The sequence below is a fragment of the Elephas maximus genome, chromosome 9 (assembly GCF_024166365.1).
Source record: "Elephas maximus indicus isolate mEleMax1 chromosome 9, mEleMax1 primary haplotype, whole genome shotgun sequence".
NCBI lineage: Eukaryota > Metazoa > Chordata > Mammalia > Proboscidea > Elephantidae > Elephas > Elephas maximus.
In genome coordinates, this window is record NC_064827.1 from 117,067,451 (window position 1) to 117,081,293 (window position 13,843).

The 13,843-nt window shown below is 39.3% G+C and overlaps 1 protein-coding gene across 2 annotated transcripts in view; it reads left to right on the plus strand.

Moving 5' to 3' along the window:
- The first annotated feature begins 368 nt into the window (after nucleotides 1–368).
- The window catches only part of SPTLC1 (serine palmitoyltransferase long chain base subunit 1), a 73,285-nt gene continuing 59,810 nt past the window's right edge, over nucleotides 369–13,843 (plus strand). The window contains exons 1-3 of one of the 2 annotated variants that reach the window (XM_049895415.1): nucleotides 369–477; nucleotides 3,513–3,620; nucleotides 6,698–6,792. In XM_049895415.1, the coding sequence (XP_049751372.1) occupies nucleotides 421–477; nucleotides 3,513–3,620; nucleotides 6,698–6,792 (260 nt within the window). In that variant the 5' untranslated portion in view covers nucleotides 369–420. Of the gene's footprint in view, nucleotides 478–3,512; nucleotides 3,621–6,697; nucleotides 6,793–13,843 lie in introns of those variants that run through there. The other variant, XM_049895416.1, reaches the window with a different exon arrangement.

Genomic DNA, 13,843 nt, shown 5'->3' on the forward strand with positions numbered 1-13,843 from the left:
CTATACGAGTGGGCTATTTTTGTGTTTTTTTATGGTAGCACATTCATGGATTAGTTATGTAATTTAAGAGTAAATAATTACCTTAAAAACACTTCCTTCTATTTATTACTAATCTCTCCATCCCGAAGTCCAGCACGCGACCTAGCAACTAATGGATGAGTGGTAAATAAGAGTGGGACGACCCCGCCCGTTCACTCTCACTCTCTCCAACCCTTTTTTTTTCAAATAGACGCCCTATTAGAGCCCCTGACCTTTTCCTTCCCGCCGAGGCCGCTAGCGGTTCAGTGCGCAAGCGCGAGGAGGCGGTGCCCACCCCTCGGACGTCCCGTCCCCGCAAGCGCGAAGACGTCACTGGGCGGCGCCGCGCACAATTTGACGTTTCCGTAACCCGCCTTACGGAAGGAGCCCCCGCCGGCGACTATGGCGACCGCCACGGAGCAGTGGGTGCTCGTGGAAATGGTACAGGCGCTGTACGAGGTGAGCTGCGCGGCTCGTGCGGCCCACGGCCACACGTGGGTGTGGTGGCTCGTGCGAAAGTGCGGTCTGAGGCCTCGGCAGGGCTGGCTCGGTCACGCCCGGACTCGGCGTGCCTCTCTGGAAGGGCTCCCGGGTGCGCCCAGGCCCAGCGGCGAGTTTACGGGGGAAACGGAAAGGGCCCTTGCCCTCTCTGGGCGCAGGAGAGAGGCTGGTACTCAAAAACTAGAGTGGGACTTGCGGTAAGACGAGATGGTGAAAATTGAGTGGAAAATCCCAGTCTGGGGAGGCCTTAGGGAAATCAGGGTCTTGAAACTGTGTGGTAGTTAATACCGAAACCAAACCAAAGCCGTTGCCGTCGAGTGGATTCCAACTGATAGCGACCCTAAAGGTCAGAGTAGAACTGCCCCATAAGGTTTCCAAGGAGCGCCTGGTGGATTCGAACTGCCGAACTTTTGGTTAGCAGCCATAGCTTTTAACCATTACGCCACCAGGGTTTCCAGTAGTGAATAGTGGGAAGAATTATAATAAATCGGAGTCTTTTGTCGGGGGTGCGGGTTAGAAAAGAAACCGTATTATTTACGGATATGGAATAGTTTGTCCTTCTTCCGCACACGTCCCGTTTTCTATCTTGTGATACAACTGTTTCTGTAGATTTTTAAAGGAAGAGTAGTTAAAACTTTTTTGAAAGGCTCAGTATTTCAGGTGTGTAAGTTAATATGAAATCAAAACGTCCGTCATAGAGAGTGTTCATTCATTTAACATACACTTGCTGAAATTCTGTTTTGTACTAGACAGTGTCTGCCTTTATGTATCTGAACTGTTCATTACAGTAGCCACTAACTACATGTGTCTATTAAACCAAACCCGTTGCCATGGAGTCATTTCCTACTCAAATTGACCCTATAAGACAAAGTGGCACTGCCCCATTGAGTTTCCAAGAAGTGCCTGGTGGGTTCGACCGGCCGACCTTTTGGTTAGCAGCTGTAGTACTTAACCACTATGCCACCGGCGTTTCCTTGTGTCTGTTAGACACTTGAAATGTGGCTAGTGGAACTGAGCAATTGAAGTTTTAATTTTATTTAAAGGTAGATTTAAACAGGCACGTGTGACTGCTGCCAGGATATGGACAACACAGATATAGACTCTAGGGATAGGACAATGAAAAAACATGCAGAAGTCCCTGTGCTTACAGAGCTTACCCTCAGTCAAAGGGAATTTCACTTTTTTGTGACAAGTTTTTTAGAAGTTAATTTGCTGTTTACTGGCAGGGATAATGATGGTGTCCTCTATTGCAAGAATTTTTTCTTGAAAAATGGTTGAGAGAGAAGATAAGGCTCTCTCCTACCTGCCTGTATTGTTAAAGTGATCTCCGACGTTAGGTTAATTATATTGAGTAAGATAAGAGCCACTAAAATCAAATGATTTTTTTTTTTTAATTTTCCGTTCATTTTCTGGAATGTTCACTCGCTTTTTGAAGACTGATGTAGTTTATGATACAATGAAACCAACCAAGAGTGAGACTTCTGAGAAGTCCTCCCGTAGGTAACAGTTCCTGATGAGGAAAAGGAGCAGCATTTGTGGTTTTTAATAATTTACTAAAGAAGTAGTCTCTTAGCCTTCCCTTGGATGATTTCTTTGTTCAGAGTAGTGTTTAGCTAGTGACCGGGCAGATATTTGCCTGCTAGAATCTCAGTTTATGAGAAAACCAAAAGGGTGTTTAGACCAGAGTCCTTAGTCCTAAGTGAATTACATTCAAGGGGAATCAGGCACAAATCATATTAAAGAGCTTTCTGTTCTTGTTCCCAAATTCTGTAGATTTTAAGGAGTCTTATTATGTACCACAGCACAGTATACTCGGAAAAGAATAGCTGTTTGTGTGTGTGCATGCGTGTATGTGACGCGTAGTGTAGTTTTAAGGTTTTTTCTGCATTGACTTGAAAGTTAGCATATGAATTTGTCGGCAGTTTCCTTAAGCCTCCAAATTCTGGATGTTTTTTAAACTATGGTGAATCGTCATCACCTTGTTTCAGTGTAGTGTTTGAATATAATTTGTGCTTAAATTTCTCAAGACGTCTTTAAATGACCTTCCAGTGACAACCCACTGGAGTAACAAAAACCAAAAACCAAACGCAGTGCCGTTGAGTCGATTTCGACTCATAACAACCCTATAGGACAGAGTAGAACTGCCCCCCAGAGTTTCCAAGAAACGCCTAGCGGATTCAAACTGCCGACCCTTTGGTTAGCAGCTGTAGCACTTAACCAGTACGCCACCAGGAGTAAAGCACCCCCTAACTGACTGGCTGGGGTTTTAGTTGATATGTGGTATCTTCCCGAAGCACTTGCTGTGTCTAGTTGTACAAAACATAAAAATCAGCATGGCTTTCAGCTTGGAAACTTCCACTTGAAAATAAGACCTGAGATGGATATTACGCCTATTGTCATAGAAAACACTACATACTTTTAGAAAACACGGTAGGTAAGAGGTCTGCTATTCCTTTAAAGTCTTTTTTTCTCTGACATGTTCCAAGAGGGATTTAAAGAAGCTTGCTTACTAAGGATACAGAAAGTATAGTAAAATGCCTAAAATTATTTAAGAATTATAGAAACTGGTTTCCAAATAACTCTCTTAACTCATCTAAGAGTAAATTGGATGGTAGAAGGCTTATTAAGCAGTGAAACATTTTGTTACAGTCATTTCCCACCAGTAAAAATTTAAATTACTGGAAAGATCTGGTAGTTGCTTTTGTTTTAGATGCTGGGATTTTGTGTCAGATTTCGTTAAAAAAAATTTTTTTTTTTTAATTCCTGAAAGGTTTTTAAACTGCAGTGTTGGAGGCTTTTCTTACACAGGAGAAATCATCTACCATTAGAAATGGGGAAAGGAATGAGTAGAAATGAAAGGAACTTTGAGAGTAAATTGTGAGAATTAAGAGGTCAAAAGGCGCAGGAGGGAGTATGTGCAGGTGCACTGAGTTTATGTGCAGGTTTTGGAAGTGTTTGTTGCATTTCTTGTTTTGTTTTCGACTCACTTTTAGGCTCCTGCTTATCATCTTATTTTGGAAGGAATTCTAATACTCTGGATAATTAGACTTCTTTTCTCTAAAACTTACAAGTTACAAGAACGATCGGATCTTACAGTCAAGGTAAGAAATCAAGTTTCTCTTTTATTTGATGTATGATTACAGTTGCTATGTCTTTCCAAAAAAGGACTTGTGGTGGCTCAATTATATACCTTAAAATGTTTTTTTATAATGTGAGGAAATTAAGGGGAATGAAGTATGAGGGTAGGCAAAACAAAGTGAAGCCAGGGATAAAGTAAATACCTACCTACGTGAAAGCCATATTATGATCCTGTGGTCCTTTGCTAGGGGTAAACAGCCTGAACAACTCCTGGATTTAGAATGCCAGTATGTGAGATTATTTGAGTTGCTTGGGGAAAGCACAGCTGTTGCTTATGCCTGAGGGAAAATTTTCCCCATGGACTTCATAAAGGAGGTTCGGGGTTTGAAAGAATCCTTCCCCAACCCCCAAATTGAGTGTCAATGTGTTCTGTTAGGAAGCAGAAGTGGCTGGAGGAGTCTGTGGAGCCACCTGCCTGGGATCTGTTAGTGTGAGGGGGTGAGAAGCCTTCTGGGAAAGAAGCCTGTCAGCTCACTAGGTTAGAAACGCTTAGCCCTGTCCAGCAACTGCCCCAGGTACAGGGAGGAAGGAGCAGTTTGACTACAGTGTGGTGTCTCTGGCTTGGATTGTTTCGTTTTCCAGCCCCCATAGCATTGCGACAGAATCCTTAGGGAGGAAGGGACTGCAAGAGATGTTTTTTGGAACACAAGGCAGCACTGAGTGTGGCACAGAGGTGGAGCACTGGGTTTTCTTTACCTCCTGGAGTATTCACAGGAGATAGTGCAAATGGGACATAATTACTATAGGTCCTTGGTTCCAGGGCTTCACTGAGTGCGGCCACTGCTGTCCTGATCATTATATTAATCATTAAACAGTAGGGCAGTGTCCCCTTGGGGTCTATGTTAGTAGTAATTATACAGCAAAATGGTTCTTGGGGCAAATAAATTTTGGAAATCTGGGTAAAATAGAGTGAAACAGATTTCTTATTGTACGATTTTCTTGTAGCGTTTAATACTTCATGGACATTTGAGTCTCTGCCTGGAGGAATGCCCTAAACTTGTCCATAAATTCTTCTCTTTTTTTTCTATGATGATGAACACCTTGTGGGATGAACATGCCATGGAACACTCTCAGTAGCATGGCAGTAGGGTTGGGCCGTCCATGCCAGAAATCCTGTCTCTACTTTTCTTTCTTCACATTTAGGAACTCGTAAGTGATTATGTAGTCATAAAACAGAGTCCTAGCCCAGCTTTTTAAGGGGTTGATCATTCCTAATATGCTCAGTTTGAGTTTAAACTTATCATTCCACACCTAGGCACATTTTAAAGGGATGATATCTAAACATAATTTTAGAATAATCTCTGAAAGCAAAACACAGAGCAGGACTGAGTAATCACTGACCCCTTACCCTAAAAGCTGCAGAAGAAAAAAAAAACTTATTGTTTTTAAAGCTTATCTTTGTAGCAGCATAGAAGAAATGCCCTTCTGAATTTTATAGGCCTCTAGAGTCCCTTGAATGTCAGGGGGTTTTGAATTGATTTTAACAGCTGTCTTCATAGTAGCCAGTATTGATGTGCCTCATTGTTTTCCTGGCCTTCTGTGGGCTCCTGGTTTTCTTCATGGAGTTATTGGTAGAAGCAGATGGAAAAATGTATTGGTTGATTTATTCAACAGATATTTTTGAGTGCCTGAGTGGCAGGTGATTACATTCTTGGTCCTGCCCTGGAGGAACCCATCAGGAGAAAAATTGCACTTAAGCATTTCACAGAAATATTGAACTAGAACTCTAAGGAGCAATCATATCTATAAGGTAAAAGTTGCTGTGGCTGTCAAGTTAATTTAGTTGCTTCATCTTACTCTATATATTCAGAGGACATTTTCAAAGGTTTTTCTCTGATTTGTTCAAGAAAGCATAAGAAAAAAATAGTCAAGATACGTGTAATGCGTAAAGGTAAAGAGTATAAAATGGTGGATGTTTCATGATAAATTTCAAAACAACTAAATCCCATTGCAATAATTATTATAAAAGAGCCTTTTTCCATATTTCAGCTACTTCCAAATCCCTGAAGATGGCTTATAGAAACGGGGCTTTGTGATCTGGCCTAGCCCTTCACCTAACAGTCACTGCTGTAAGAACTTAGGCTGTGATGTATCTGTAGTAGCTGGGAATAGAGGCTGAGCTCACTGACCTGAAGCCAGGCTTCTTACCTTTGTGTTTCGGATTTTCTCTTTTCTTACTATCAGTAGCAGTTACATGTCCTGCTTCCCACACTGAAAACTCCTGAACATAAAAATAATAAAATTTTCTCCAACTTTCAAGTTACCCACAAAACTCTACATGGAAAATAACTCTTTAGCATGTTATAAGAAAGAGGTGAGGGTGTTCATTCATAAAACTCAATATTGATTCTGTTTCCTTTCTAGCCACGACAGCTAGACAGAGCATTTCTAACGCATATTCGTTATGTCTCCATTACTGTAGTCAGTTGAGATATCTGCTGGAGTGGATGCAGAGTGCTCGCTCTGTGCTACATTGTAACTCCTCTTCTACCCTGCTGGATCTGATGCAGAGGGGTGGCTCTGTGCTACATTGTAACTCCTTTTCTACCCTGCTGGATCTGTGCTACATTGTAACTCCTTTTCTACCCTGCTGGATAGTCTGCAGAGGGCTGGCTCTGCTACATTGTAACTCCTTCTACCCTGTTGGATAGGATGCAGAGGGCTGACTCTGTGCTACATTGTAACTCCTCTTCTACCCTGCCGGATCTGATGTAGAGGGCTGGCTCTGTGCTACATTGTAACTCCTCTTCTACCCTGCCGGATCTGATGTAGAGGGCTGGCTCTGTGCTACATTGTAACTCCTCTTCTACCCTGCCGGATCTGATGTAGAGGGCTGGCTCTGTGCTACATTGTAACTCCTCTTCTACCCTGCTGGATGGATGCAGAGGGTTGGCTCTGTGCTACATTGTAACTCCTCTTCTACCCTGCTGGATCCAATGCAGAGGGCTGGCTCTGTGCTACATTGTAACTCCTCTTCTACCCTGCTGGATGGATGCAGAGGGCTGGCTCTGTGCTGCATTGTAATTCTTTTCTCCCATAGGAAAGGGAAGAGTTGATTGAAGAGTGGCAACCAGAACCTCTTGTTCCTCCTATCTCCAAAGACCATCCTGCTCTGAACTACAACATTGTTTCAGGGTAAATCAATTTCGATGCTCAAAGGACTTGTATTTGCTTTTCTGTAGGTATATTTGCCAAAGTATATAGTGGTTCGTACAGTATTTCTTTTTAATTGAAATAAAACATCTAGAAATGTCTGCAGGTCAGAAACTTAACTGCTTTAGTTCCAAATATTAAATTTCCTTTAAGGGAATGGACATTTTTTAAAGTCCACAATTTGGGAATTTTTTTTTTAGCCAATAAAAGGCTGTTTTTTCACTAATTAATGCATGTGTGTAGTAATATTTCAAATGGTCGGAAACACTTAAAATGAAAAGCAACAGCTTTTTTTCGCACCTTATTTGTTCCTGATTTTAGGTTTGTCATAGGTTACCCTCATAAAGCTGGATATTAATAATGTGCTTAGACTCTTGTTTCTTGAATGGTCTACTATAGGTAACACCCATTGAACCCTACCGTATGAATTTTGGAACTTTTAACTCACTTATGCTGCCTTCCTCCTATTCCCAATGTCTGATCTACTTTGGCTTTCAGTTCTATCGATTATCTTCATTTTACCGGATGTGTTACTGTTTAAACTAAGATGTATTTTAAGTATATAGAAAATATCACATGCCCGCCAAACAGAATTAATAGGCATTAGCATTTTGCTATATTAACATCGAATGTATTTTTAAAAAGAACTACATCACAAATATAGCTAAAGGAACTCTTCCTCTTGCCTCTCACACAAGGTAACCACTGTCTTGAACTTGGTGGATGTTTTCCCTTTGCTTTTATTTAAACTTTTAAGCATCTATACCTGTAGCCTCTAAAATCATTACTATATCGTTACTACTGTGGTGCAGGATATTCTAAGTGTATCCATCTGCTACTTCTGATCTGATCTAAGAGAAGCTTCTACAGATGCCTTTAGTCTTATAAAAGTTTTATATGTTAACTGAGTTAGATACCATTCTTAAATCCTTCCCTGTCCCAAAGGTCCTGTTTTCCTGTGGTGGTCAGCTGTGCTAGCATTATTAGTTGGACAGCCCATTCTTTTTTTTTTTTTTTTTTTAATTGTGCTTTAAGTGAAAGTTTACTAATCAAGTCAGTTTCTCTCACAAAAAAATTATATACACCTTGCTACATACACCTAGTTGCTCTCCCTCCAATGAGACAGCCCGCTTCCTCCCTTCACTCTCTCTTTTCCTGTCCATTTTGCCAGTTTCTAACTGCTTCTACCCTCTCCTCTCCAGGTAGGAGAAGCCAACATAGTCTCAAGTGTCCACCTAATCCAAGAAGCTCACGCCTTACCAGCTTCCCTTTCCATCCCACTCTCCACTCCAATCTCTGTCTGAAAAGTTGGCTTTAGGAATGGTTCCTGTCCTGGGCCAACAGAAGGTCTGGGGCCATGAACACCAGGGTCCTTCTAGTCTCAGTCAGACCATTAAGTCTGGTCTTTTTACGAGAATTTGGGGTCTGCAGCCCATTACTCTCCTGCTCCCTCAGGGGTTCTCTGTTGTGTTCCCTGTCAGGGCACTCATCAGTTGTAGCTGGGCACCATCTAGTTCTTCTGGGCTCAGGCTGAGGTAGTCTCTGGTTTATGTGGGCATTTCTGTCTCTTAGGCTCGTAATTACCTTGTGTCATTGGTGTTCTTCATTCTCCATTGGTCCAGGTGAGTTGAGACCAATTGATGCATCTTAGATGGCCACTTGTTAGTGTTTAAGACCCCAGACACCACATCCAAAGTGGGATGCAGAATGTTTTCTTAATAGATTTTATTATGGCAGTTGACTTAGATGTCCTCTGAAACCATGGTCCGCAAAACCCCACCCCTGCTACGTTGGCCTTTGAAGCATTCAGTTTGTTCAGGAAACTTCTTCGCTTTTGGTTTAGTCCAATTATGCTGACCTTGCCTGAATTGTGTGTTGTCTTTCTCGTCATCTAAAGCAGCTCTTACCTACTAATTAGTGAATACCCCTCTCCCACTGTCCTTCCCTCCCCCCTCTCATAACCATTAAACTTTCTCGAGTTCTTATAATATTGGTCTTATACAATATTTGTCCTTTTGCAACTAATTTCATTCAGCATAGTGCCTTCCAGTTTCCTCCATGTTATGAAGTGTTTCAGAGATTCATCACTGTTCTTTATCGATGTGAAATATTCCATTGTGTGAATGTACCATAATTTATCCATTCATCTGTTGATGGGCATCTTGGTTCCTTCCAGCTTTTTGCTATTGTAAACAGTGCTGCAGTGAACATGGGTGTGCATATATCTGTTGGTGTAAAGGCTCTTATTTCTCTAGGATATATTCCAAGGAGTGAGATTGCTGGATCGTATGGTAGTTCTCTTTCTAGCTTTTTAAGGAAGCGTCAAATCGATTTCCAAAATGGTTGTACTACTTTACATTCTCACCAGCAGTGTGCAAGTGTTCCAGTCTGTCCACAACCTCTCCAACAGTTATCGTTTTTGGATTAAGGCCAGCCTCGTTGGAATGAGGTGGAATCTCATTGTAGTTTTGATTTGCATTTCTCTGATGCCTAATGATCGTGAGCATTTCCTCATGTATCTGTTAGCTACCTGAATGTCTTCTTTAGCGAAGTGTCTGTTCATATCTTTTGCCCATTTTTTAATTGGGTTATTTGTTTTTTTGCAGTATCATGTAGATTTTAGAGATCAGGCGCTGGTCGGAAATGTCATAGCTAAAAGCTTTCTCCCAGTCTGTAGGTAATCTTTTTTACTCTTTTAGTGAATCTTTGGATGAGTGTAGGTGTTTGATTTTTAGGAGCTCCGAGTTATCTGGTTTTTTTTCTGCATTGTTTGTAATGTTTTATATACTGTTTATGCCGTGTATTAGGGCTCCTAACGTCCTTATTTTTTTCTTCCATGATCTTTATAGTTTTAGATTTTATGTTTAGGTCTCTGATCCATTTTGAGCCCATTTTTGTGCATGGTGTGAGGTATGGTCTTGTTTCCTTTTTTTACAGATGGATATCCAGTTAGGTCAGCACCATTTGTTAAAAAGACGGTCTTTTCCCCATTTAACTGATTTTGGGCCTTTGTCAAATATCAGCTGCCCATATCTGGATGGATTTATGTCTGGAATCTCAATTCTGTTCCATTGGCCTATGTATCTGTTGTTGTACCAGTACCAGGCTGTTTTGACTACTATGGCGGCATAATAGGTTCTAAAATCAGGTAGAGTGAGGCCTCCCACTTTGTTCTTCTTTTTCAGTAATGCCTTACTTATCTGAGGCCTCTTTCCCTTCCATATGAAGTTGTGATTTGTTTCTCCATCTCATTAAAAAATGTCATTGGAATTTGGATTGGAATCGCATTAAATCTACAGATCGCTTTTTGTACAGTAGATATTTTTATAGTGTTAAGTCTTTCTATCCATGAGCAAGGTATGTTTTTCCACTTATGTAGGTCTCTTGGTTTCTTGCAGAAGAATTTTGTGGTTTTCTTTGTATAGGTCTTTTACATCTCTGGTAAGATTTATTCCTAAGTATTTGATTTTCTTGGGGGCTACTGTAAATGGTATTGATTTGGTGATTTCCTCTTGGATGTTCTTTTTGTTGGTATAGAGGAATCCAACTGATTTTTGTGTCTTTATCTTGTGTCCCGATACTCTGCTGAACTCTTCTATTAGTTTCAGTAGTTTTCTGGAGGATTTCTTAGGGTTTTCTGTGTATAAGGTCATGTCATCCACAAATAGAGATACTTTTACTTCTTCCTTGCCAATCTGGATGCCCTTTATTTCTTTATCTAGCCTAATTGCTCTGGCTAGGACCTCCAGCACAATGTTGAGTAAGTGGTGATAAAGGGCATCCTTGTCTGGTTCCAGATCTCAATGGGAATGCTTTCAGGCTCTCTCCATTTAGGATGATGTTGGCTATTGGCTTTGTATAAATACTCTTCATTATGTTGTGGAATTTTCCTTCTATTCCTATTTCGATGAGAGTTTTTATCATGAATGAGCTTTGTCAAATGTCTTTTCTGCATCAGTTGATAAGATCATGTGATTCCTGTCTTTTGTTTTATTTATATGATGGATTACATTGATTATTTCTACTATTGAACCATCTTTACATACCTAGTATGAATCCCACTTGGTTATGGTGAATTATTTTTTTGATTTCTATTGGCTAGAATTTTGTTGAGGATTTTTGCATCTAAGTTCATGACGGTTATAGGTCTGTAATTTTGTGTGTGTGTGTGGTGTCTTTGCCTGGTTTTGGTATCAGGGATATGCTGGCTTCATAGAATGAGTTCGGTAGTATTCCGTCCTTTTCTATGCTCTGAAATACCTTTAGTAGTAGGTATTTCTCTGAAAGTTCGGTAGAACTCTGCACTGAAGCTGTCCAGACCAGCGCTTTTTTTTGTTGGTAGTTTTTCGATTACCTTTTCAATCTCTTCTTTTGTTATGGGTATATTTAGTTGTTCTACCTCTGTTTGTGTTAGTTTAGGTAGGTAATGTGTTTCTAGGAATTCATCTGTTTTTATAGGTTTTCAAATTTGTTAGAGTACAATGTTTCATAGTAATCTGATATGATTCTTTTAATTTCAGTTGGGTATGTTGTAATATCACCCATCTCATTTCTTATTTGGGTTATTTACTTCCTCTTTTGTTTTTCTTTTGTCAGTTTGGCCAACGGTTTATCAATTTTGTTGATTTTTTCAAAGAACCAGCTTTTGGTCTTGTTGATTCTTTCAGTTGCTTTTATGTTTCCTGTTTCATTTAGTTCTGCTGCAATTATTATTGTTTGTTTTCCTTGGTGCCTGAGGGTTTCTTTTGTTGCTCTCTTTATATTTGTTCAAGTTGTAGGGATAATTATTTTATTTTTGCCCTTTTTGTATACGTACATTTATTGATATAAATTGATCTCTAAGCACTGTTTTCACTGTGTCCCAAAGGTTCTGACAGGAAGAGTTTTCATTCTCATTGGTTTCTGTGAATTTGTTTATTCCATCCTTAATGTCTTCTGTAACCCAGTCGTTTTTTGAGTAGGGTATTGTTCAGTTTCCAAGTGTTTGATTTTTTTTCCCAGCTTTTTCTGTTACTGATTTCCACTTTTATGGCCTTATGGTCAGAAAACATGCTTTGTAATATTTCAGTGTTTTGGATTCTGCTAAGGCTTGCTTTATGACCTAATACATGGTCTATTTTAGAGAATGTTCCATGTGCACTAGAAAAGAAAGTATACTTGGCTGCTGTTCAGTGGACCGTTCTGTATGTGTCTGTGAGATCAAGTTGGTTGATTGTGGCATTTAGATCTTCCATGTCTTTATCGAGCTTCTTTCTGGATGTCCTGTCCTTCACCGAAAGTGGTACATTAAAGTCTCCTACTGTAATTGTGGAGCTGACTATCTCACTTTTCAATGCTAATAGAGTTTGTTTTATGTATCTTGCAGCCCTGTCATTGGGTACATAAGTATTTAATATGCTAATATCGTCTTGGTATTTTGTTCCTTTGATCATTATATAGTGTCCTTCCGTATCCTTTATGATGGATTTAACTTTAAAGTCTGTTTTGTCAGAAATTAATATTGCCACTTCTGCTGTTTTTTGATTTTTTTTTGCTTGATATATTTTTTTCCATCCTTTGAGTTTTAGTTTGTTTGTGTCTCTAAGTCTAAAGTGTGTCTCTTGTAGGCAGCATATAGACAGATCTTGTTTTTTAATCCATTCTGCCCCTCTCTTTATTGATGCATTTAGTCCGTTTACATTCAGCATATTTATGGCTAGGTATGAATTTAGTGCCATCATTTTGATGTTTTTTTTTTTTGTGTGTTGACCAATTCCTTTACCCCACTTATGTGCTGAGTAGATTATATATGTTGTCCTTTCTTCATACTTGTTCTTTATTTTGTTTCTGCTGTCTCTATTTTTTCTTGTATTTTATTTTGATGTGTAGGAGAGTTTGTCTACTTTGTCATTACCTTATTATTTATTTATTTATTTATTTTTCTAAATTTGAACCTAACTTTTATTTCTTTGTATCGCCTTGTCTTCCTCTCCATATGGAAGATCTGTTACTTCTATTTTTTAGTCCCTCTTTATTGTTTTAATGTTGTTTTCTTTTACATGATAACATTGCTGTTTACTTGTTTTGAGTATTTTTTTGTCTTGATTTATTTTTGTGATTTCCCTGTCCGGGTTGACTCCTGATTGCTCTTCCCAGTGTTGTAGTCTTGGGTTGATACATGATATTATTGATTTTCTAACCAAAGAATTCCCTTCAGTATTTCTTGTAATTTTGGTTTGGTTTTTACGAATTCCCTAAACTTCTGTTTATCTGAAAATGTCCTAATTTTACCTTCATATTTGAGAGACAGTTTTGCTGGATATATGATTCTTGGCTGGCAGTTTTTTTCCTTCAGTTTTTTATATAAGTCATCCCATTGAACAGAAATCATGCCTTCTTACCTGCATGATTTCTGTTGAGTAGTCCAAGTTTATTCTTATTGACTCTCCTTTGTAGGTGACTTTTTATTTATCCCTAGGTGCTCTTAAAATTCTCTATCTTTTGTTTTGGCAAGTGTGATTATAATATGTCTTGGTGACTTTCTTTTAAAATGTACCTCATTAGCATCTTGGATAGATATCTTCTCATTTTTCATGATATCAGGTGAGTTTTCTGCCAAGAAATCTTCAGCAGTTCTCTCTGTATTTTCTGTTATCCCTCCCCATTCTAGTACTCCAATCACTCGTACGTTATTTCTCTTGATAGAATCCCAGATGATCCTTAAGATTTCTTCATTTTTTTAAATTCTTTTATCTGATTTTTTTTCAAATATATTGGTGCCAAATGCTTTATCTTCAAGTTCAGAAATTCTGCCTTCCACTTGCTCAGTTCTTGTCCTCTGACTTTCTATTGAGTTGTCTACTTCTGTAATTTTATTGTTCATCTTCCGAATTTGATTGCTGTCTGTCTATGGATTTTTCCAACTTATTAAATTTTGCATTGTGTTCCTGAATAATGTTTCTAATTTCTTCAGTTGCTTTATCTGTGTTCCTTGGCTTGTTCTGTGTTTTGCTTCATTTCCTTTCTGATGTCTTAAAGGGTTCTGTATATTAAT